The 21,988-nt window shown below is 39.4% G+C and overlaps 2 protein-coding genes across 2 annotated transcripts in view; both read right to left on the bottom strand.

Moving 5' to 3' along the window:
- Nucleotides 1-762: 762 nt before the first annotated feature.
- LOC306852624 (proline-, glutamic acid- and leucine-rich protein 1-like) lies at nt 763-18,686 on the bottom strand. The gene is made up of 17 exons (XM_079389608.1): nt 18,517-18,686; nt 18,205-18,269; nt 17,058-17,163; nt 16,783-16,932; nt 15,158-15,229; nt 15,009-15,068; nt 14,749-14,905; nt 14,529-14,661; nt 14,307-14,394; nt 14,090-14,178; nt 13,479-13,592; nt 13,063-13,207; nt 12,281-12,437; nt 12,138-12,193; nt 11,819-12,043; nt 2,309-4,102; nt 763-1,510 (listed from the first exon to the last, which is right to left on the bottom strand). Exons 1-17 carry the CDS (start codon nt 18,646-18,648, stop codon nt 1,424-1,426), a joined length of 3,630 nt encoding a protein of 1,209 aa, XP_079245734.1. The 5' UTR covers nt 18,649-18,686; the 3' UTR covers nt 763-1,423.
- A 583-nt stretch (nt 18,687-19,269) lies between these two features.
- Nucleotides 19,270-21,988, bottom strand: part of LOC306852561 (arrestin red cell) — a 46,552-nt gene continuing 43,833 nt past the window's right edge. The window contains exon 15 of the mRNA XM_079389486.1: nt 19,270-21,930. Within this exon, the coding sequence (XP_079245612.1) occupies nt 21,837-21,930 (94 nt within the window). The 3' untranslated portion in view covers nt 19,270-21,836. The remainder of the gene's footprint in view (nt 21,931-21,988) is intronic.

Below are 21,988 nucleotides of genomic sequence, written 5' to 3'. Positions count from 1 at the left end.
TACCAGGATTCTAACCAAGACATTTCACTTATTTTACAGTGGTTTGTTTCACATCGTCTCAGTTTTGGTCCTGAATATGTTTTAATATGGGACATGAAGGTTTTAGGGTTTTACATAACATTTAAACTTATAATCTCATTAAAAGATATAGAGTGCAAAATAATTTTTTTTGCATGTGTGCATTTACAAGGGCATTTTAGTGTTGGCAGAAGGCTTAGATATATGCAAAATGCATTTGGTGTATAGGAAGTACATGACAGACATGAAGCGGTGTAATGTAAGCACGTTCCTTCGTCTGCTATAGTTGTCCTCTGGTATGATATTTTAAGGCACTACTGTTCAAAAGTGTGGGGTCAAACATCAGCAAGAACGCATAGTTACAAGAGATTTCCATTTCAAATAACTGTGTTTTTCTTAACTTTATTCATCCATTCATTCTGAACAAAAAATATTATGCAGCAAAATTTTCACTGATAAGAAATATTTCTTGAGCACCAAATCAGATTTCTGAAGGATCATGTGACACTGAAAAAATAGCTAAATTCACCATCACAGGAATAAATTGCATTCCTGTATTTTTCATCAAACAAATGCAAGACTTCTTTCCAAATTATATATATATATATATATATATTAAAAAATCTTACCAACCCCAAACCCCACTTTATCTACCATCCTTTAAAATGACAACACTAATGAAAACTTAAAGGAACATACTGTAGTACCAAAAAAATACTCAGGAAGCCAAGCAGGACCAGAGTTCAGGAAATGAATTTATATAGGATAATGCATTCCTGTGGCCTTGTTTTGCATGCCATGTTCACCGTTTAGTAGACAGCTTACGCCAAGCTGCTGTTATGCAAGACTGTTTTTGAGAACACTCAATATCAGTTCCCCATTACAACATGTTGATTTCATTCAAATTGTGGTTATAATTTACTTCACCTAAATATTGGGAATGATAGGGTCTAATTTCTACAGAATCCATGAACAAAGTGCCATAACAGATCCTCTTTATTGCATGATTTTTTTTAAACACAATGGCAAGTATGTGTGTTACATGTACAAATGATAATACAAAAAAAGACCACAAAACCACATTAATCAATGTCCAACTGATAAAAGCACTTTTGAATACTTGTGACTACTGTATCATCATACTTGTATTAAGCTGCCAGAAAAAGAAAAATTCTCAACTTATGAACGGATTTTGCCATCTTTAACATTATCAATGGTATTGACGTTTCTTTTAACATGAAAACCTAAAACTCTTTCATCAAAGAAACCGATTTGGTGCTGTTCTAGTGCAACTACAGCAGAGTTTGAGGCAACAGTATCAGTCAAATGTGACCTATCAGGTTCTGACTATTCATTGGAAAGCTCCTTTGATGTGACAATTGAGTGAATGAGAAGTTTGGTCATGTTAGGACTGTGAGGCTCCGCCGTCGTCATCGTCTGGTGGACAGTCAACAAAGTCAGCCAGCATAGAAGCCATTGCCTCATCATCCATCTGTAAAAAAAGATTGAGCGAGTTAGAGAGAATGTGCTGGAGAGAAATGTTCTGAATAAGCAACATATTGTTTACATGCCATTACCAGAATAAACAGTACAAGTCAAGTAGTTAACAAGTAAACACTGCGCACAAAAGACATTACAAGACATTCAAGGCACTCTCATTTGTTTTGGCTTCCTCGAATGTTTAAAGAACTAATCCAAACTGAGGCCAGAAGCTACTTCATGCAAGTATGCACATGTTGATGTAATGTGAATCCTTGTTGTTTTACATACCCCATGCATGTGCATTTCTGTGGCAATAACAATCATCAATATTCAAGGAAATATAGTTACTTGGAAAGGGTGACATTTAACTGTCATTACTGCGGTTGCTGGCCTTCGCAGTAAATACTGAGAACACAACATTAGTGTTTCACAGTGTATTCATAAGTACTACGGTAGCCAAAATACACATTACAATTCAAAAGTTTAGAGTCTGTAAGGTATTTTTTATATTTTTTTAAATAAGTCTCTTATACTCACTAATGTTATATTTATTTGATCAAAACTACAGTAATACTGTGAAATACTAACTTTAAAAATATCTTTATTCTATTTTATCAATTTGTAATGCAATTTATTTTTGTTATAGCAAAGCTGGCATTTTTATCAGCCATCACTCAGGTCTTCATTGTCAGCTAATTCTAATATGCTAATTTGGTGCTCAAGTGAATTAATCCAAGCCTGTGTAGCTAAGGGCGATGCATTTGGAGAATTCAGAAATCAGCACCAAGGTTAGACATTACTCAGTTACCTTTTTCTTTTCGGTGCCTTGCTCAGAAGACTCTCCTTCCTCGCGATCCTCCATTTTCCTCTTTGTTCCCCTTGCTTCGGAATCCTCTCCCTGTTCATCAGTCTCTTTCTCTACCTCTTCTTCTGCTGTCTCGGCTACACTCTGTAACCCCTCTTGCTCGGACGTGGATGGTGCGCTCTGATTGGTTGTGTCTTTGGGCAGTAATTCTGGTTCTTGCTTTTGAACTTCATCTTCTACACTCAATTCCTGACCCTGTTGTGACGACCCAGCATCTTCCGCAGGATCTTCTGGTCTTGCCACTTCCTCACATGTTTTCACTTCAGGTTCAACCGCCTCCACTCTTGTGTCGTCTTCATGGCCTTCTGCATCTCCACTGATTACAAGACTATCTATTTGATCCTTGCCAACCACAGGTTCATTTCTCTCAACTGCTCCAATGTTCTCGATTTCCTCCACGGTCCCCTTGTCCTTGATTCTTTCATCGGCATAGACACTCCTCACACCCTCCATCTCCTCGATCCCTGGTTCTTCTTCTCGTTCTCTCTCCATGCAAAACATTTCTATCCCTTGCTGCTCCTCTGCCTCGATCATGACCTCTGCCTCCTCCTCACCCATCATCCCTCTGCCGTTGTCTCCCTCCAACGGCTGGATCTCCTCACTTTCCTCTTCTTCCTCATCCTCTTCATCGTCATAGTCTTCTAACTCGTCCTCACAGTACTCTTCATCATTGAAGTCACTGCCTTCCTCTTCCTCCTCTTCATCCTCCAGGCCCTCCTCCTCTTCCTCCTCCTCTCCTAATTCATCCTCCTCCTCCAGCTCCTCTTCCTCCTCTTCCTCATCATCTGAGCTGTTGATGTTGATGACGTTCTGGTCCACCTCATTTACTGGGGGCTGCTGCTGGAGCTGACAGCTGGTCTGAGCAATCTGGTTCTGAAGCTGCATCTGTAAAGACAAGCCCAACGTAGGTGGCTGCCCACCTGGAGAAGTCTGCATCAACATCTGCTGAAGTTGCGGACCACCCGTCAGTGAGTCTGCAAGTCCGGCAGGTGATGCTGAGAGTGAAGCTGTAGTTGAGTTCAGAGGAGGCACCAGAGACACAAGCTGGGCTGTCTGGCTCGGTCCAGGGAAAGAGTTAATGTTATTAGCGTTAGCTGGTAGAATCTGGTGGGGAATGGAGGTGGGCAGCTCATTAGGGAGCGAAGTGTCAACCGATCCAACCTCACCCACTATGGGGGCAGAAGGCTGCAGGCCACCTACAGCAGGAACTGCTGACTGGGACAATGATTGTGCATTTGCTGCTCCATCTTGCATCTCCATCATCATACCCGCTGGCATGATGACCACGCTATCATCTGAATCGCTCTCCAAAGAGATCTCTACATCTTCCGGCTCTTCTTTATCGTAGCGGACAAAAACTTGTCGTTGGCCTTCAGGGGCTCCGAGACCTGCCAGTTCACCTGATTGGACTGGAGAGAGCAGCAGGTCACCTGGGGTGGCTGTAGCACCTGCTGGAATCGGAAGAACCGGAGGAGCCAAAGGTAAATGGTTCTCCAAAGAACCAAGCAGGGTAGCGGGACCTAAGCCCATAGGATGTCTGGCAGGGAAAGGTGGCCCTGTTGCAGGTCCACCAAGGAGGGTAGGGATGGACAGTGAGGGGTTTTGGCCAGAGGCAAGGACAGGGGCAGTTGGGGTTGATTTGAGAGTTAGAGGGGTGAGAGGGAGAGAGATTGAAGGTGTGCGAGGATGAATAAGGGTGTTGCATATAGTCAGAGCTTCAGCACAGAATGATGATACCTGTAGGGAAACACAAAGAAAAAAGGGAAGTGCCAATAGTCACATTATGTGAGGTCAGTACAAATTTGACTATGCCAACACATAATGAATGAGTCAATATCACCATTGTTCAGAGTGACACAGTAATTGAAACTCTTAAAGGGATATTCCATCCAAAAAAATACATTCTCCAAACAACGTAGGACCCCATTGACTTTCATTATATATGGACAAAATAAGAAACAAAAACATACTTTTTTCAAAATACCTTTCAAATACCTTCCTAAATCAAACAGGTTTGGAATGACATGAGGTTAAATAAAAGAAGGCACAAGTATCTTTTTGTGGCTAAATGAAGAAATTTGATAGCTGTGTGATGAACCACAGACAGATACAACAATGCCAGAGCCACGCTCACTTGGCGGTTTCTATTTCAGTGTTAAAATAGGCTAAATTTTGCTTTTGGAGACAATAAAAGAAACAGTTTGCGAGGCGTAATGTTTCTTTTTAATCTCTCAATACTTTCCTTTAAACATTTGTAAACAAGAAACACTGTTTCCAGTTACAGTCTCCTGCGTCATTTGAAGCACATAGCCAGTACACCACCCAGAATGAGCTTTCACAGTGAAAGTAAACAGCCACATAAGAGAGGATACATGTGTCAAAATTAATGCATGTGTCGTCAATCACTGTATACTGACATGTTCGCGCATTCAGGTAGGTTGGGTGCCATTAAATTGTTTAAACTGGAATGTATACAAAGGGTTGGATTTTTGGTACACTGATTTCACAAATCACTGGTTTGATATACATATGAAAACATATGTAGGCTAGGGGTGGGCGATATAGCCTCAAAATTATATCACAGTATTTCAAGTAGCCTATATTTGCGATAATGATATTTATGACGATATACAAAAAAAAACTATGGAACAACGTTTTATTGGTGATTGCAGCTGGCAGGCAGCAACATTTATTAGTGCAAACACAATGAAGGGCATTTTCCATCCTTTTCCAATGAGCTACTGTCATTGATGACAGACTACCTAATTCGAAGTGTCATAAGGTGGCAGAAGCAGCTTAATAGTGCAATAGCAGTGACCAGTGTTAGGCAAGTTGCTTTAAAAAAAAAAAATAGTTATAGTTACTTCTCACAAATAATAACTTTTGAGTTAGTAATTGAGTTACATCATTATAAAAGTAACCAATTACCAGGGAAAGTAACTATTGCGTTACTTTAACAAAAAAAAAAGTTTAAATGTGTCAAATAACTTGGATGCCTCCAATATTAAAGGTTAAATGAATGAAATGGACACTATGTGGAACAAATTATAATTTTTTTAACATTGTGCACTAATACAAAACAACAATTTAAAAATACTTATTTAACACTGAACATTTTTAACATTCCTAGAAGATATTATACCAACAAAGCATTTCACTTAAAATTAATAGTTTTAAAAGTTAGTAAAATTATATTTTGTGGCCATTTTTGAGACCCCCTTCTTAAATCAGACTTGCAAATAAATGCAGCCTTGCTGAGCAGAAGGGAATTCTTTTAAAACATTATTACAGATCCCAATTTGAACACTATGGCCACACAGAATGCCGTTTTTGACGAAAGGGAAAGGGGAAGTGGTGTGTGGCCAAGTATGGTGACCCATACTCGGAATTTGTGCTCTGCATTTAACCCATCCAAGTGTACACACAGTAGTGAACATACCCCGGAGCAGTGGGCAGCCATTGCTGCGGCGCCCGGGGAGCAGTTGGGGGTTCGGTGCCTTGCTCATGGTATTGAGGGTGGAGAAAGTGTTGGTTATTCACTCCCCCACCTACAATCCCTGCCGGACCAGAGACTCGAACCCACGACCTTCAGGTTACAAGTCCAACTCTATCCATTAGGCCACGACTGCCCTCTTAAGTCCTTAATACGGTTATGTTCACACACAGTCCAGTTATTTACGGGTGTGACAACCGTATTCTATAACCGAACTCACACCTGTACATTTTCAGGACTCACAACCACATTCTCGGAACACACGCGCTGTGTGAACAGAACAGGACTACACAGGTAGTTGTCTGTCACGTCATACAGCACGAGAGAGAGCCGCGCATCTACCGTGTGTTTCGTGTTTTCGGTAACTTACAGTGACGGAGAAATGTGCTGCATGTCATCTGAAAATTTTAGATCCGTCAGTTTTCCACCGGAGCTTTATTGTCATTCCGCTACATGTGGGGAAATACAGTGGAACGAAATATCGTGCCTCGCAGGACCACGGTGCTACATAAATACAGACATACAACAATGAAGTAAAAAACACAATAAACCTATACACAACTAACCTACTGACAGATTTTAACTATAAGTATACTATATATATATATATATAAGTATTTAGGATAAAAAATACTAACTATACGAATGCTTCACAAATACTGTACATGTGCAAAGAGAGACATTTTGAGTCAAGCAGCTGGTTGGGGAACAGTGCAGGATGATTTGTAGTGCATGAGCATGAAAACATACATATATTGCTGAGTCTTTTGTGGGATAGTGTACACGCAGCAGTGTGTGTAAAGTGTCTAGTGCACATAGAGGAGAGTGTGTTACTTCGAATTGCACAAAAAAAGTTCCATACAGTTTTTTCTTTGGTGTGGTAAGGTTGGGGGGTGGTCCATGTTTCAGGAGGTAGGGTTTGCATGGGGTTTCAGAGGGGAGCGGGGTGATTTGAGTTCAGGGCTCTCACAGCCTGGGGGAAAAAGCTGTTGAGCAGTCTGACGGAGCGGGCTCTGATGCTCCAGTACCGTCTTCCTGATGGTAGGAGCTGGAAGAGACTGTGGGAGGGATGGGTGGAGTCCTTCAATATGTTGTTGGTTTTGCTGGAGCATCGTGTAAGGAAAATGTCCAGGATGGAGGGGAGAGGGGCACCGATGATCTTTGCAGCTGTATTCACAAGGGTCTTGCGGTCAGCAGCACTGCTGTTCCCATACCAGACAGTGATGCATCTGGTCAGCACACTCTCAATGGTGCCTCTGTAGAATGTGGTGAGGATGGGTGGAGGGTGGATGGGTGGGATCAGCCGGCGGAAAAAAAGTGTAGGCGCTGTTGTGCCTTTTTGGAGAGCGACATGGTGTTGGTGGTCCAGGTGCGATCCTCTGTGATGTGCACCCCCAGGAATTTAGTGCTGCTGACTCTCTCCACAGTCGAGCTGTCGATGGTCAGTGGGGGGGTGGTCAACGGAGTTTCTTCTGAAGTCCATCACAACCTCCTTTCTCCACATTGAGGGACAGAATGTTAGTGCCACACCATTCAGCCAGCTGTGCCACTTCCTCTCTGTAGTGCGTTTCATCGTTTCAACCTACCACTGTTGTGTCATCAGCAAACTTGATGATGTGGTTGGAGCTGAACTTGGCAGTGCAGTCATGGGTCAGCAGTGTGAAGAGCAGCGGGCTGAGCACACAGCCTTGTGGGGCACCTGTGCTCAGTGTTGTAGTGCTCGAGGTGTTGTGGCCGACACGGACTGGCTGAGGTCTTCCGGTTAGAAAGTCCAGGATCCAATTACACAGGGAATTGTTAAGGCCCAGCAGGTTTAGTTAATTTATGAGCTGTTGTGAGATTGTGTTGAATGCCGAGCTGAAGTCAATGAACAGCATTCTAACGTCTTTATTTTCTAGGTGGGTTAGACCCAGGTGGAGGGTGGAGGAAATAGCATCGTCCGTAGAACGGTTTGGACGGTATGCAAACTGGAGCGGGTCGAGTGTGTTGGGGAGTCTGGTTTTGATGTTGTGCATGACTAGCCTCTCAAAGCACTTCTTCATGATTGGAGTCAGTGCTATGGGACGGTAGTCATTTAGACAGGACACAGGTGATTTCTTTGGTACCGGTATGATTGTTGTGGATTTGAGACATGTGGGGACGACTGCCTGGCTCAACGAGGTGTTGAAGATATCTGTAAGCGCATCTGTCAGCTGTGCAGCACAGTCTCTCAGAACACGGCCAGGTATGTTGTCAGGACCCACAGCCTTGTGTGGGTTAATCCTAGATAGGGTCTTCCTTACGTCGGCTGGAGACAGACAGAGCGCCCGGTCGTTGGGAGGTGTGGGCAGTTTTTGTGCAGGTGTGTCATTCTACATTTCAAACCGTGAATAAAAGTGGTTGAGTGCATCGGGGAGGGATGTGTCCTCATCACAGGCCTGTGGCGGGGGCTTGTAGTCAGTGATGGTCTGAATGGCTTACCACAGGCTCCGTGTGTCTCTGCTGTCTGTGAAGTGATTGTTGATTTTTTGAGCATATGAGCGTTTTGCATTTTTGATGCCACAGGACAGATTGGCTCTTGCTGTTTTGAGGGCTGCTTTATCTCCTGATCTGAATGCTTCATCTCTGGTCTTTAGCAGGCCATGGACCTCTGCTGTCATCCATGGCTTCTGGTTTGCACGTGTGGTGATGGTCTTGGTGACTGTCACATCATCAGTGCACTTTTTGATGCAAGCAGTCACAGTTTCAGTGTACTCGTGCAGGTCTGTGTGGTTGTTGTAGGTGGCTGCCTCTTTAAACATGTTCCAGTCTGTGCACTGAAAGCAGTCCTGTAGTGCTGAGGTGGCATTGTCTGGCCATACTGTGATCTGCTTTTGAACCGGTTTGGCGAGTTTGAGAAGTGGTCTATATGCTGGGATTAGCATAAGAGTGATGTGGTCCAAGTACCCGAGGTGGGGACGGGGTACAGCCTTGTAAGCGTTCTAGTTTTACGCGATTCAAATGCTGCGATCTCCACCCAAATGTAAAAGCTGCTGTCGGATAAGTAAGATTTAACGAATGAACTCGCTGCTCGATTGGACTCTTGTCATGTAAGAAGTAATAAAACTTTCAGTATCTTTGATTTTACTTTGGTCACTGTCGCTATGGTTACTGGTAAGGAATACGTGCTTGACTCCCGTTGCACGTTCATACAGACAGTATTCCAAGCACAACTGTAAGCTGCTGTGTGAACGGGACATTTCGAGACTCACACCTGTAAGTAAATGCAGTTGTCCCAAAAACTGACAGTGTGAACGTACCCCATGTGTGAACGTTATAATAAATGTATTAATAGAGCTGTTGTAATTATTATATTATTATTTTCTTACTCTTACTTTTTAATTTTATTTAACAGAACAACAGCAAAATTATATTTAACAGAACAACAGTAAAATTACAATACCAGTACTAACAATGTTGATGGAGCTTTTATTTTGATGGAAACCTGCAGGAAGTTCTCAGTGCTTTTTGTTGACAACAGCAGATTTATAAATAACTCATTACAAATTTGGGAAGATGTTTGTCGCACATATCACATTGTTACATGCCTTGTAAAAATTCATAAGTGTTACTGAGCAACTGACGCGTAACAGTTTCAGCGCAGATTTCCCTTGAGGTTTGGGCTTTGAACCCAGTCTAACGAGACAGTGCTGTTTGAAGACATGCAGTTCATACGTGTATTAGAAAACATAACGTTCTGCAGTGTATTTAATTGTTTAATTCTCTATTTGATCGTGTCACGTCATTGTTCGGTACAATTGGTTCGGTCTTTTTGCTTATTCGGCTGACCACCGAAAGAGGTTTTTGTGTGCTATTTTTCGGCCGAATAATTTTTTTGCTGCCGAACAATCGGTGCATCCCTAGTAAAAATGTATACCAGTATTATTGTGGACGATATGATATGGCACACCCGTAATATAGGCATAATAGTCTATTTTAGGTTGTCTGATATACCATAAGAAACACTGGGAACACAATATGGTTCAGTTCATTAACAATAACTGCATTATGTATATTGTTGTCAAGCCGTTAATGTTAATGTCTACATATATTAACACGTTCAAAATTTAAAGTTAAATAAATTTAAAGTAATATATCATGGATAAGCAAATTAATAAACAATAGCATATTTCTAAATGAGTCTCTATTAATAAATGCAGTAAAACTGTTCTTCATTGTTAGTTCACGGATTTATTTAAGTTAAACCTTATTATAAAGTGTTACTGAAATAACCTGTTGAGTGTTGACACAGACTTCAACAGCCTCTTATTACAAAATGCATTTACTCAACACTGTGGCCTTTTGCAGTGCTTCTGCTTTCAAATGCACAATGCACTTTAAGTCACAATAATAATGCATAAGAAATTAGCTGAGAAATACTGTTTATCAGCAAACCAGTGAGACCCCTAGAGCAAGACTCCCTCTAGTGGATAACATTTAGATGCAAGGAAAGAATATTCAACATTCTGTTTAGCATTTTGTCTTGTTTACAAACACAATATGGGATGCATGTTAAACTTATAGTAGAAGTGTGTTTGTGTGAGAGAAAGCAAGGTGTAACATTGTATATTCAGTGGTCCCAAAACATGTTTGGACATTTAGGCCTCATTTAATGTATTTATAAATGTATATGCATTATAACAAAATGGTATTTCTTTCAGAAAAAAAAAATCTAAATATAAAACGCATAAAACTTTCTGGATGTCAAACTGAACGTTCATTTGATAATGTGATGAACTACACAGGGCGTTATTTTGCTGGAACATCTGATTGAGTTTTATGGGAAGTGACTTCATACATCTATAGCCCCGTTTACACCGCAGGAACTTTCCCCAGGAACTAGGGACTTTGGCCCGGTCTCTGTGTGTTTTCACCGCAGGAACCAGGATCTAAATAAAGTTCCGGGTAAAAATTTGGCCCTCAGAAAATCCCTGCTTGCGAGGTAGTACTTCTTCAAAGATCTGGTTTCAGGGGCGGGACTTGGGCGGTGATTGGTTGAGTTCACAGCATTGTATTTCAACCATGATTTAAACCACAATATTCGCATAATTTTTTAAAAATATTACTGTTATTGTGTCATGAAATGGAGTTTTAAAAGTATTTCAGGTGAGAATATAGTTTTTTGAAACTCAAATCAGCGGTTTATTTATAAAGACGGCGCCTATTTGAAAATGTGCGTCGCTGATTTCAGAGACGTAAGCTCCACGCGATCATCGGGCGCTCAGTGTTCATGTATCCCAACGAGAGCAGCCTTAACTTGGCTAGTCCTTCTGACATTTTCCGCTGGCTCTGATGTCTCTGTAGTGGTTAAACATAAGATGTCATTCATTTTGGGAAAATCTAACAGGTAATCCTAGGTCTTTATTCTACTAATATGTTCAAAGGAAAATTAAGAGAGGCAATACTGTTTGATACAATATTTTGTTTCATTGTAATGCATGTACATTCCCTGAACTACATTTCTATTAATATGTTTAAATGAAGCCAAAAAGAGGCAGTGGTGTTTGATTTCATATTTCATCTTATTGTAAATACAGTGAGGAAAATTGCAGTAGCCGGGGCGAGCGGACTTGACGTTTTCAAGAACGCTGCTCTTTGCAGAATTACCGGACTTGCGTCGTTCCATCCCCAGGTGTTCACACTTCCGAGGCGAACTTGCGAAGTCCGAACTACCGAGGATGTAAGTCCGAAATTTGCATACTTTTTATTGAGAAACGCGCACAGACCTACGTCACCAGACAATTTGCCTCATCATCTTGATACTTTAGACCATGATGGAAAGGCAGACAGCAACGGGTCTGGGGGGGAAAAAGTTCCTGGGACAAATTGCTCCAGGTCATTTCGGTGGAAAAGCAGCTTATGAAAACTGACTGAGACCAATTGAAAAAATGGCCTGGCTAACAGAATTCTGAGAAAAGTTCTAGTCAAGGATGTTAACTCACCAGGATGTTGCGATCTCTCCGTCCGTGACTGAAGGCAGACACTGCGCAGGAGAGGGGAGGAGGCCAGCGGGGAGAGGGCACCAGCACAAGTGCTAGTAAGAGGCGGTAGAGCTCTCGGCGAGGAGAGGGGCTGCCATACTGGCCACTGACAGCACCGACCTCCTGCACACAGTGAGACTGCTGCTGCAGACGCACACACAGAGGCACCACCAGGTCTTGGATCCTCTAACAAGGGAGGGAGTGTATAGAAGAGCAACATGAAACACAACTTCCCATACTCGTAACATAAAAAGACCTCAAAACAGAAACACAAACAAACCTTATGCAGATCTTCTTTCAACAAAGTTCCACTGGTCAAAATTATATGTCTTAATGCTGTCAAGGAATCATTCATCATCAGTAAATACATTTTTATTTCTGCTAGTAAAATTTTAAATTCACTGATCTTCACTGAGCGCTCACCCCTAAGAGCAGCAAAACACGTGTCTTGATTGGCTAGCACATCTCCTTTCCTCTGTAATGATATTCCATCTCCCATTCCTTTCGTTCGACGAGGACCTGACTTGCCAGCAGAACCAATCAGGTCATTTATGGACTGTGACTGTTGTCCAGAACGAAGCTAGACAGCAAACGATAAAAACATTAGAGAAAGAAATGGAAATATTTCAAGCAGGACTACAATTCAATGTATACATTGATTAAAAAGTGGTATTAAAAATGAGACTACAATGCCCAAAGATGACCATGTGATACATTTGGGGTGTATCACATGCTTACCAAGGCTGCATTTATTTGATCAAAAATACCATTAAAAACAATAAATGTAACGTATTACAATTTGAAATACTTTTACTGTTTTAAAATATTGTGAAATGCAATTTGTTCCTATGATAGCAAATCTGAACAATCAGCAGCCATTACTGCAGTATTCAGTGTCACATGATGCCTGAAAAATCATTCTAATATGCTGATTTGATGCTCCAAAATTGTCGTCTTATTAACAGTGTTGAAAACAATTGTGCTGCTTTTTTTGAGTTTAGAATCCATGATGCAATTCAGGATTCTTTCAAGAAAAAGCCTAACATTTATATGAAATTGAAATATTACTGTCAATTAATTAATTTAGTGCATTCTGGTAGAATATAAATATACAATTCTTCAGATTACACACCCATCTTCCCCAGGAGGCTCATCTCTAATTTCATTCCCTATGATATTTGTGTTATAAAGACCCTTAAACCTACCTTGACTGCTTCTGATGCTGGCGTGATGTCACCCATCAAATGAGTGAAAAGTAATTCTGTGTGAGAGGGGCTTGCCTGAAGCAGAGAGGCACCTCCTACTCTTACCCACAGTTCAATGGTACGGTACACAGTCACTCGGACTGCACTGTAGGTAAAATAGAACATATCGACAAAAGGTTGGAAAACAACTAAAATAACAGTGAGTGAGCATAATTTGTGCTTTATTCACTACATCAGTGTGTTACTATGTCACAATGAAATGTGATCAAGTGTTCACAGGAGAATCATTTCAGAAATGCTAATAAAAGGTAATCATGTCTGACCACTTATGGTCAGAGTGCCAAAGATTACTGTTAATACAAGGCACAAAGAGAATCAAATTTAATTTTCCGTCATCAGTGGTGTTTTTGTAATACCTGTATGCTCTTTGCTGGCCCAGACTAGCCTCAGGCAGAGGTGTCCATGCAGACAGAGATTGTGAGAAAAGCCTTGTGAGCACACTGCTATACTGGACCAGTCCACCACCCACACTGTACCACACAAAAAATAATAATAAATAAATAAAATATACCATCACAAATGATCAGCTACTTCTGTTCATTTAGCCATCAACCACCAATATACAATTCTTTAATCAAATCAAGCAGTCACACAATTAATGTTATATATTAATAAATAAAGTTGCATTGTTGGAACTCTTCTATGGTTTTACTGAGGATGTAAGATTCATTGATTGAGACCGAGTCTATTGTTATGTTTTATGTTATTATTAACTTTTGTTTATTTAAAAGGCCAATTTTTTCAGGCCCTACTCAGTACCCTTTTTGTGAAAAATGCAAGTGATGGTGCGTGTGTACCTACTTAACCATATTTTGCAGACAAAACAGTGGGCTAAAATAGTTTTTTTGGGGTAAAAATGCAGAAAGCTACAGTGTTCAGTAATAGCTGTATTAAAAAAAAAATTAGAAGTCTATGGAATGTCCCCATTTAGACAGCTGAGAAAATGTGTGTATTTGTGTCTGCTTACGCCTTGATGAGAACAGAGAGAAGCTCTAGAGTGTCGATGTGTATAGAGGGTAAAACCATCAGCCTCAAACAGCCCTCTCCTGTTGGACTCTGAAAGAAACCGCTTAAGTTAGCGCCCATATCAACGTTAAGCAAGTTCAGTGAATAATATCACGAACAGTGACTTTTAATATCATTAAGGTGCATGTAAACATACAGAGAGTGAGTTAAAACCTTACAATGCTCTTTGTGTTGACTGCCAGGGCTCGACACACAAAATTGAGAACATGCTGAACAGGTAGACGGACTGAAGATGCAGGATCAGCACTGTGAGAGGGAAATACATCTCACTAATATGGACCAACATCTCAAATATCTTCATTAAAAATGAACTAAGCTTAACAGACAGGAATAACAGCTATACAAATACCATGAATTAAGCCACACAACATTAGCAATACCTAAGAGTGTGTTTAATAGCCAGACAAACGGCCTTGTAACGATGATGGAGCTGAAGGATCAGGAGTGGATCTACGTCATCCAGGGGAGGGAAAGGCAGTTCCACACCAGGACCCTCATACTGCACTGTTCCTTCTGCAACAGTGACATAACAAAAAACCAGCAAGAACTTAACACAAATGTTTCTCTCAATACAACAAACACTCAGAACACACCACATACCCGTTTCTGAACCCTGGTACAGCTGTCCCAGCATGCTGTTGGCTGATGCTAGAAGGCAGTGCAGCTGATTGGTCCAGCCCTCAGCCCTGCGCCCACCTCCTCCTCTTTCCAACACCCCACCGAGACAGGGCAATCGGCCATAACATTCACAAGCCACCTTCCAATGAATTAAAATAAGAATTATAGAAATTCCGATTCAGTTGTTTTGAGTAATCAGCTACACACATTATCCTTTAATTCCACAACCAGATGTAACAAACCTCTTGCACTTTAGGATTATCCGAGTCCATCTTAGACAAGAAATATGCTCCAAGCTTTTCCTGTAAGGGACAATGATTAGCTTTTTCCGATTCAAAGTAACTGAAAAAATAAAAAAACAGATATCATAATGGTTATTGATTATACTGACCCTCAGAGATCCGCAAGCACGTGTGTAGTAGAGCATACACCCCATCATTCCTTTCATAGCAGCTAGGTGGCACTATGACAAAAAAAAAACATTTTTTTGATGCTTTTATGAGGCACAGCAAATTTCATTATTCTCAGTTTAACAATATACAATACTGTTCAAAAGTTTGTGGTCGGTAAGATTTTTTAATTAAAGTTGCACTTATTTAATCAAAAATACAGTAAAATTATATTGAAAAATATTATTACAAATTAAAATTACTTTTCTATTTTGAAATGTAATTTATTCCTGTGATGGCAAAGCTGCATTTTCAGCAGCCATTACTCCAGACTTCAGTGCCACATGACCTTTCAGAAATCATTGTAATATGCTAATTTGGTTCTCAAGAAATACTTATTATTAACAATGTTGAAAACAGTTGTTGCTTAATATTTTTGTGGAAACCATGACATGACATTTTTCAGGATACTTTAATAAATGCTGTTCTTTTGAACTTATATTTGTTTTAATTTAAAAAAAAAATTTGTTTCATACAATATGAATGCCTTTACTGTCATCCTTGTTTTTTTTTTTTCAGAAACAACAAAGAAAGTATTGACCGCTTTCAATGGTAGTGTATATATGAGGAAAACACTTTCCACAAGTAAACAAGCTCAGCGTTAACTAAGATATACTCAGTGGTAGGGATGTAACGATTAACTGTGAGCCGGTTGAAAATCGATTCAAATGTGGCGCTTCAAATCGGTTGAGATGCTAAACAAATCGCGTTTCAATTAGGGGTAGATGTTTATATGAATGTATGTCTGAAGGGAACTTACTGTCTTTAGAAAAGTTTAGTTTAGTTTTCTTTTTATCTTGCCTCTGTATAATGCATATTGAAGTTCATAAGTGCAGCGCTGCTTTGTTTACAGTGGAAACTAAGGAAATGCTTTAAGCGCCACCTGCTGGCAGAAAGTGAATCTGCGTCTCATTCAGCTCGTCTGCTGTTTCAGCTTTATGCAGATATTTTTTATGTATAGTTTCACAAAACTGAAGTCCGACTATTCTGTTTTTGTTTCAAATTTCGAAATTATACAATCTAATTTAGATTAAAAACTGCTCATGTTGCATGTATGCAGCATCGTTGTTTGGATCATGATTAAAATGCAGTGGTTGCCTCTTATTTTAAATGGAAAAAGCACAGACAAAGCCTTATTTTGTTTATATTAAGATATTTATTTTATGCGTGTTATTTGATTTGGGATTTGTTTTAAAATTTAAAAATTTAGTTTTGTTATTTACATTATATTTACATTTTGTTATTTAGCAGACGCTTTTATCCAAAGCGACTTACAAATGAGAATAGAATCGATCAAAACCAACAAAAGAGCAATAATATGCAAGTGCTACATTAATATATTATAGTGTTATATTTCAATTTCTCAAAGAAACGCGCAGCATTTTGTCCAAGCAATAATAAAAGCACACATTTAATTTATAATGCGTCTTAAAATCGTGACTCGAATCGTGAGTTGAGTGTATCGTTACATCCCTACTCAGTGGCATAACAGTACAAAATTAACTCGATTTAAGGCAGTTTAACCGATTTAAATATAAATGTGACATGGACACGCACGCATTTTTACCTCAGATTTGAGACTGAGCAGGGAGGTCAGGATGCCCAGGATGGAGTTGAGCCCCACCTCCCTGGCCAGCTCCGGCAGCTGGGAAGAGTACTGCAACAGGTCCTGCAGCACACTCACAGCAAGCTGCACGGTGGGGAGCGGGGCCTGTGACTGTTTGTTTGAGAACAACAGCAGATACATTACTAAATCTTACAGAACTGAATAAAATCAGGAAAGACCTATTAAATGGATCCAGGCAAGAGAACAGAAAGCAAATTTCTGAAGACATCTCTCACCTGAATGACCTGCTGCAAAGTTCGCAGCCATGAAAGGCAATGCTGCTGGAACACTTCACTCGAACTGTCCTTCACCAGCACAGACAGGAGACAGAGACCCTCAAACCTGAAACACACGTCATCACATCAATATAAAGTCAAGATGAAACTGAAGTAGCGACAGATCTGTTTTTCCATATTGTGATGTACATTGGAGTGAAAGGGATTATCGAAGAAGAAAAAAAACTAAGAGTGGGGACTTGATTCTATTCTTTTCATCGGTTGATGGAGGCAGAGCTGAATGAGAGCTTGCAGTCGGTTGCAAGAAAGAGATGGGGTTTAAGTGGATTGAATGATTGGAGAAATCCAGCATGCGTCACCAAAGAGAAGTTTCACTGCAAGGTCCAGTTATGACATTTTGATAAAAAAAAATACAATATCAAAACATCTGCTAAAAATACATCATCAATAGATGCATTGCCCATCATTAAAATGCATTTAGATTATGTAGATGCCAAACTTAAATGTTTTTGCTGATCGTCACACTGGTTATAAATAACATTTTACAAAATTTATTTTGGGTCACATTCAGAGGCCTCTAAGAAAAAAAACAACAGTCTAAAACAACACATACAGCAAATCATGTTTTTGGAAAATTATTGTTTTTATTTATTTTTTGGAAACGGAATTCCTTCATAAATTACTCTTAAAATGTCCTACCTCCTGTCTAATGTATTATGCATGTAGAATTTATCAGTAATTATTAAACTTAAAATCTTTATTATTTATTTATTTTTCTTTTCTATTCCTTTCCTCTATTCTATTAATGGTTATGTACTACCTTTGGCTTTGATCCTGAAACAGAAAGAAAGTGACAATGTGTAACAATTCATTTCCTTGTTGAAATAATGCTTGTTCTAATAAAACATAAGGCGGCAGTAACATGAAAAGTACAGAAACACAAAGTTGCTGATTAATAAGAAAAGGACAATCTAGAACTCAGACAAAAGTGTGAAATAAAGACTAAATTAAGAGCTTTTTGAGACTGAGAGCATGATAGGATTTGGTCATGCAAGAAATGTCGTTAAATGTTTCATGAAAAATGCAATGGTAGGGCTGGGAATATATTGTGTAAAACATGATTTGAGTTTTACTCTTGATAGCTCACCTGGTCTTACTGGATCCAAGCCGTACATTACTGATGCCCACCAGACCCCCCACAGCTCCAGTGCTCTGAAAAACCGCATAAGAAACAGAAAACTTATGTGAACTTGACTATCAGCTCAGTTACCACACTGGTCATTAGACGTATCGTTAAATCATAATTACAACGTTTCGTATTCATTTTGACATTGTATACACTGCAAACAAGGAAAGCCACATAACGATAACCTCAACGCTTCCATTTAAATCAAGGAAGCGCGCGTACTACCACGCGTCGCGCGCTAGCAGTGTGGACAAGACCTCAGCCCTAACTTACCTGAGCCCCGACCACTCCATGCTCACGGTAGTTTGCTAGAAGTGCAGGTAGATATTCAGGTCTATCCTCCTTTAGGACAGACACCAGTCCTTCTGTTAAGCGCGTTATGTTGGGGCCATGCAGCCAAGCCATCTTAGCGCCCCTGTATGACGCGTAAACCCCGCGACCAGTGCTCGGCTGCTCTGTTGACGTCAACACGACGCGCCAGGTTCTAACCGTATGTGTAGACAAACCATAGTTTTGGTATTTTATTAAAATAGTTTAGGTTATCGTTTTCTATATAATCTGCCTTTACAGAAAGAGGCGGATACAGGACTGTTAGATCATATATTTTCTTATCCCCCAAAATGCTCAACAAAGTAAAGAGTGTAGGCTACTTAAAATATTTTTTAAATAACATTTTTCTCATTGAATTAAGATACATTTTACTGACATTTAAAATGACAGATTACACACTGTATTGAATTTCAATTAAATATAATTTAAAATCTTTATTTATAACTAGTTTATTAATTTAACAGGAAGCATAATACACTACCAGCCTCAGGTTTAGACACACTTGACTGTTAATAAGTTATGTTTTTCATTATCTAAAAAAACTTACCCTAAGTTTATTACTTAGAATTGACAAATACAAATTATCTAAATATAAACATCTTCACAAAACTAAACTTTAAAATGTTTGAAATTGATTGGATTTTACTATTATTTTGTACAAAATAGTAAGAATAATGAGTACGTTTCCCAACTTTTGACTGGTAGCGTATCTTAATTTATTCAGTATCAATTTTAGTTGTGAGAAGTAGCTTAAAAATAATTGATTAAAACTCTTAAATGGGTTCGTGTTACCAACACGAGCATGTGATTACCTTAGATCCAACTGAATCAAACAAAACAGGCTCCACTGAGATAACAAAAGCTTTACATTAAGATGATGGCTTGAGAACACACCATTACAACAGGACAGCACTCTCAAACCCTACAGTCACCTCAAGAATGCATGCAGTTTTCTGGCAAAGCACTCAATATTGGACAGAAAATCAACTCATCTATTGGAAATGGCCTCCCTGCAACACCAATGCGAGTTAAAAGGCATTATTTTCTTAAGAGCAAAGTGAATAAACATGCATGTAGCAACCAATAGATAATGTAATATATTAAACAACTCTCTTGCAATGATTAGATTTCATTGATCTTTGTCAAAGCATGTAATTTCAGCTGGTTTAGAACTAGGTGAACCTATTGCTGTTGTTTTTTTCTGAAAAGATTTCAGATTTGTCACGTCCACGTCCATCATAACTCAACTCCACAAAATGTGCTTCTTTACAAACTCATAAAGAATATAATTAATACTAAATCAGAGCATTACAGCATTATGGGATTAGACAAATGTCAGAGAATAGAGAGGTGTCATCTGTAAAAATCGGGTGGCTTAATTATTACAAATGAGTAAAAATCGACACTTGTGTGTCAGTCTGCATGAAACAATGCAGCACATTATGCAGATCACTTCCTGGATTGTAGACACTGCCAAACTGAATGAATCAATCAGCTGCTGTTCTGTGAAGGAAAGTAGTTCAAAATCACCAACTCAATGTCCTCCTCTGACTTTCACTGGCCAGTCAGACTCATTACAGTATAAATTGTAAGACTAAGTTTAGCTGAAGATTTCTGGATCCATTGTTCAGGTTCATTTTCATAAAAAATAATTTAGATTTCTTCAATAACATCCTGTCACAGTTCTGTATTATAATATTAGAAAAAACATCATGACTGACCTTGATCGGTTACATTCTTGCGTTATGAAGTACTAGAATTTAGAGGATAGAGGGTAGCAGAACAGGTACCTGCATGGCTGGGTTTGACTCCAAACTTAACAAAACAATTATACTGTACATAAGAAAAGGACAAAACAAGACAGACATGACCTCATCTTCAACTCAAGGGCACATGAAAGTCGAAATCTAAGCAAGTATGCACGTTGGCTTGGCTGTATGGGTGCTTTAAACAAAGCAATCCTTTATTTTAGACATAGCTTTTTGTCCTTCAATGGGAGTTCCACTTTGTTCACTGCAAAATGTTACTTCCTTGTACACATTGTAACATAAGTAAATTTGCCATTGTTCAGTAGTAAACTATGCAGAATGTCATAGGAAAGGGCTGATCCTGGGAGAACAAGATAAAAAGTCAAATTTCCTGGAAATCATGCTATAAATGTGATTTTAAAATAACCATCAAAATATTTCTGGCAGTCCAATGGTTACATCAACAGCTTCTGTGAACTGAAACATGGAATGAGCATGAGATTTTCAACCGAACTGAGCTTAATTTACAAGCAATATTATAAATCACATTTTGGCAAATAAAGTTTGGCAGGCACAAATAATGAGGAATTACGTTGTGTGTGTGTGTCACATACAGAGCTTGTCTCTGTCTTCCTGTTTTATCTACAAGCTAATTTCGCACTGAAGACTTGTAGCAGTGTTTACATATTCTACAACTCAACATGTGGAATAAATGCAAAAATTTACAATAAGAAACCAGATGCTTGTGTCCCGACGCGTATTGCCAACTACTTTTCCACAAAAAAAAAGCCACATCCTTAATTATTTGAGTATTGCGTGCACAACAAGTGCACAGAAAAGTGTTACTACACATTTTCGTATGATATGTATACATTTTACATAACTATAACATAAAAGCTGCTAAGCAAGTATGGATGGATCGGATTATGAGTCTAGGAAAGTGGAATAAAATTAACACCAAACTCAAGTTCCCTATGGCGTTTGCGAACAGTGTATGTACTGTACAATGAAATAACATAGAACATATACTATAATTACATAGCTATTAATGCCCACTTGATATATAAGTGGGAATATGATGACAAGAAATAAAGGAAACGAAATGAAAAAGGTAAAGAAAGAACGGAAAAATATATTCACCCCTGAATCAATGGACCCTTTGCCCACCAACAATACATTGATGTTTAGATGACCCATCAGTTTTTCTCCCTCTGTTTCCTTCTCCCTCAATCCTTTTTCCAACAACTAAGCATCGTAGTGAAGTGGTTCACATGACCAGAGAAACAGGAGGTCAATTAAAAGACCACCTCACAGATGCTAAAATGGTGTGAAAGGGGGCCAAAAGACAAAGAAAGAGTGAAGGAAAGAAAGAAAGAAATATCAGTAAGTGCTCCACACTATCAGATGGGCCCAGTGGAGCAGAGGTATGAGAGTACTGGCAGGTTGACACCCCACCCCTGTTGCGTGGTTACAACTTCCACATGGTGTCGTGTGTGTGTGTGTGTGAAGGAGCCGTTAGCAGAAGTGATCATCCTCTTCGTCTTTCATTCCCTTCAGCCTGAGCCTTGCAAAGTCCTCAAACACAAAGTCGTCATCTTGTGAGAAATTACTGAAGACAAAAAGAAACGAGAGTTAGAAGTTATGTTACACAAACAGGCGAAAGCATG

Source organism: Barbus barbus (assembly GCF_936440315.1).
Source record: "Barbus barbus genome assembly, chromosome: 1".
Lineage (NCBI taxonomy): Eukaryota > Metazoa > Chordata > Actinopteri > Cypriniformes > Cyprinidae > Barbus > Barbus barbus.
Note: the sequence above shows the minus strand (reverse complement) of the source record. Positions and strands in the feature narration are given on the sequence as shown.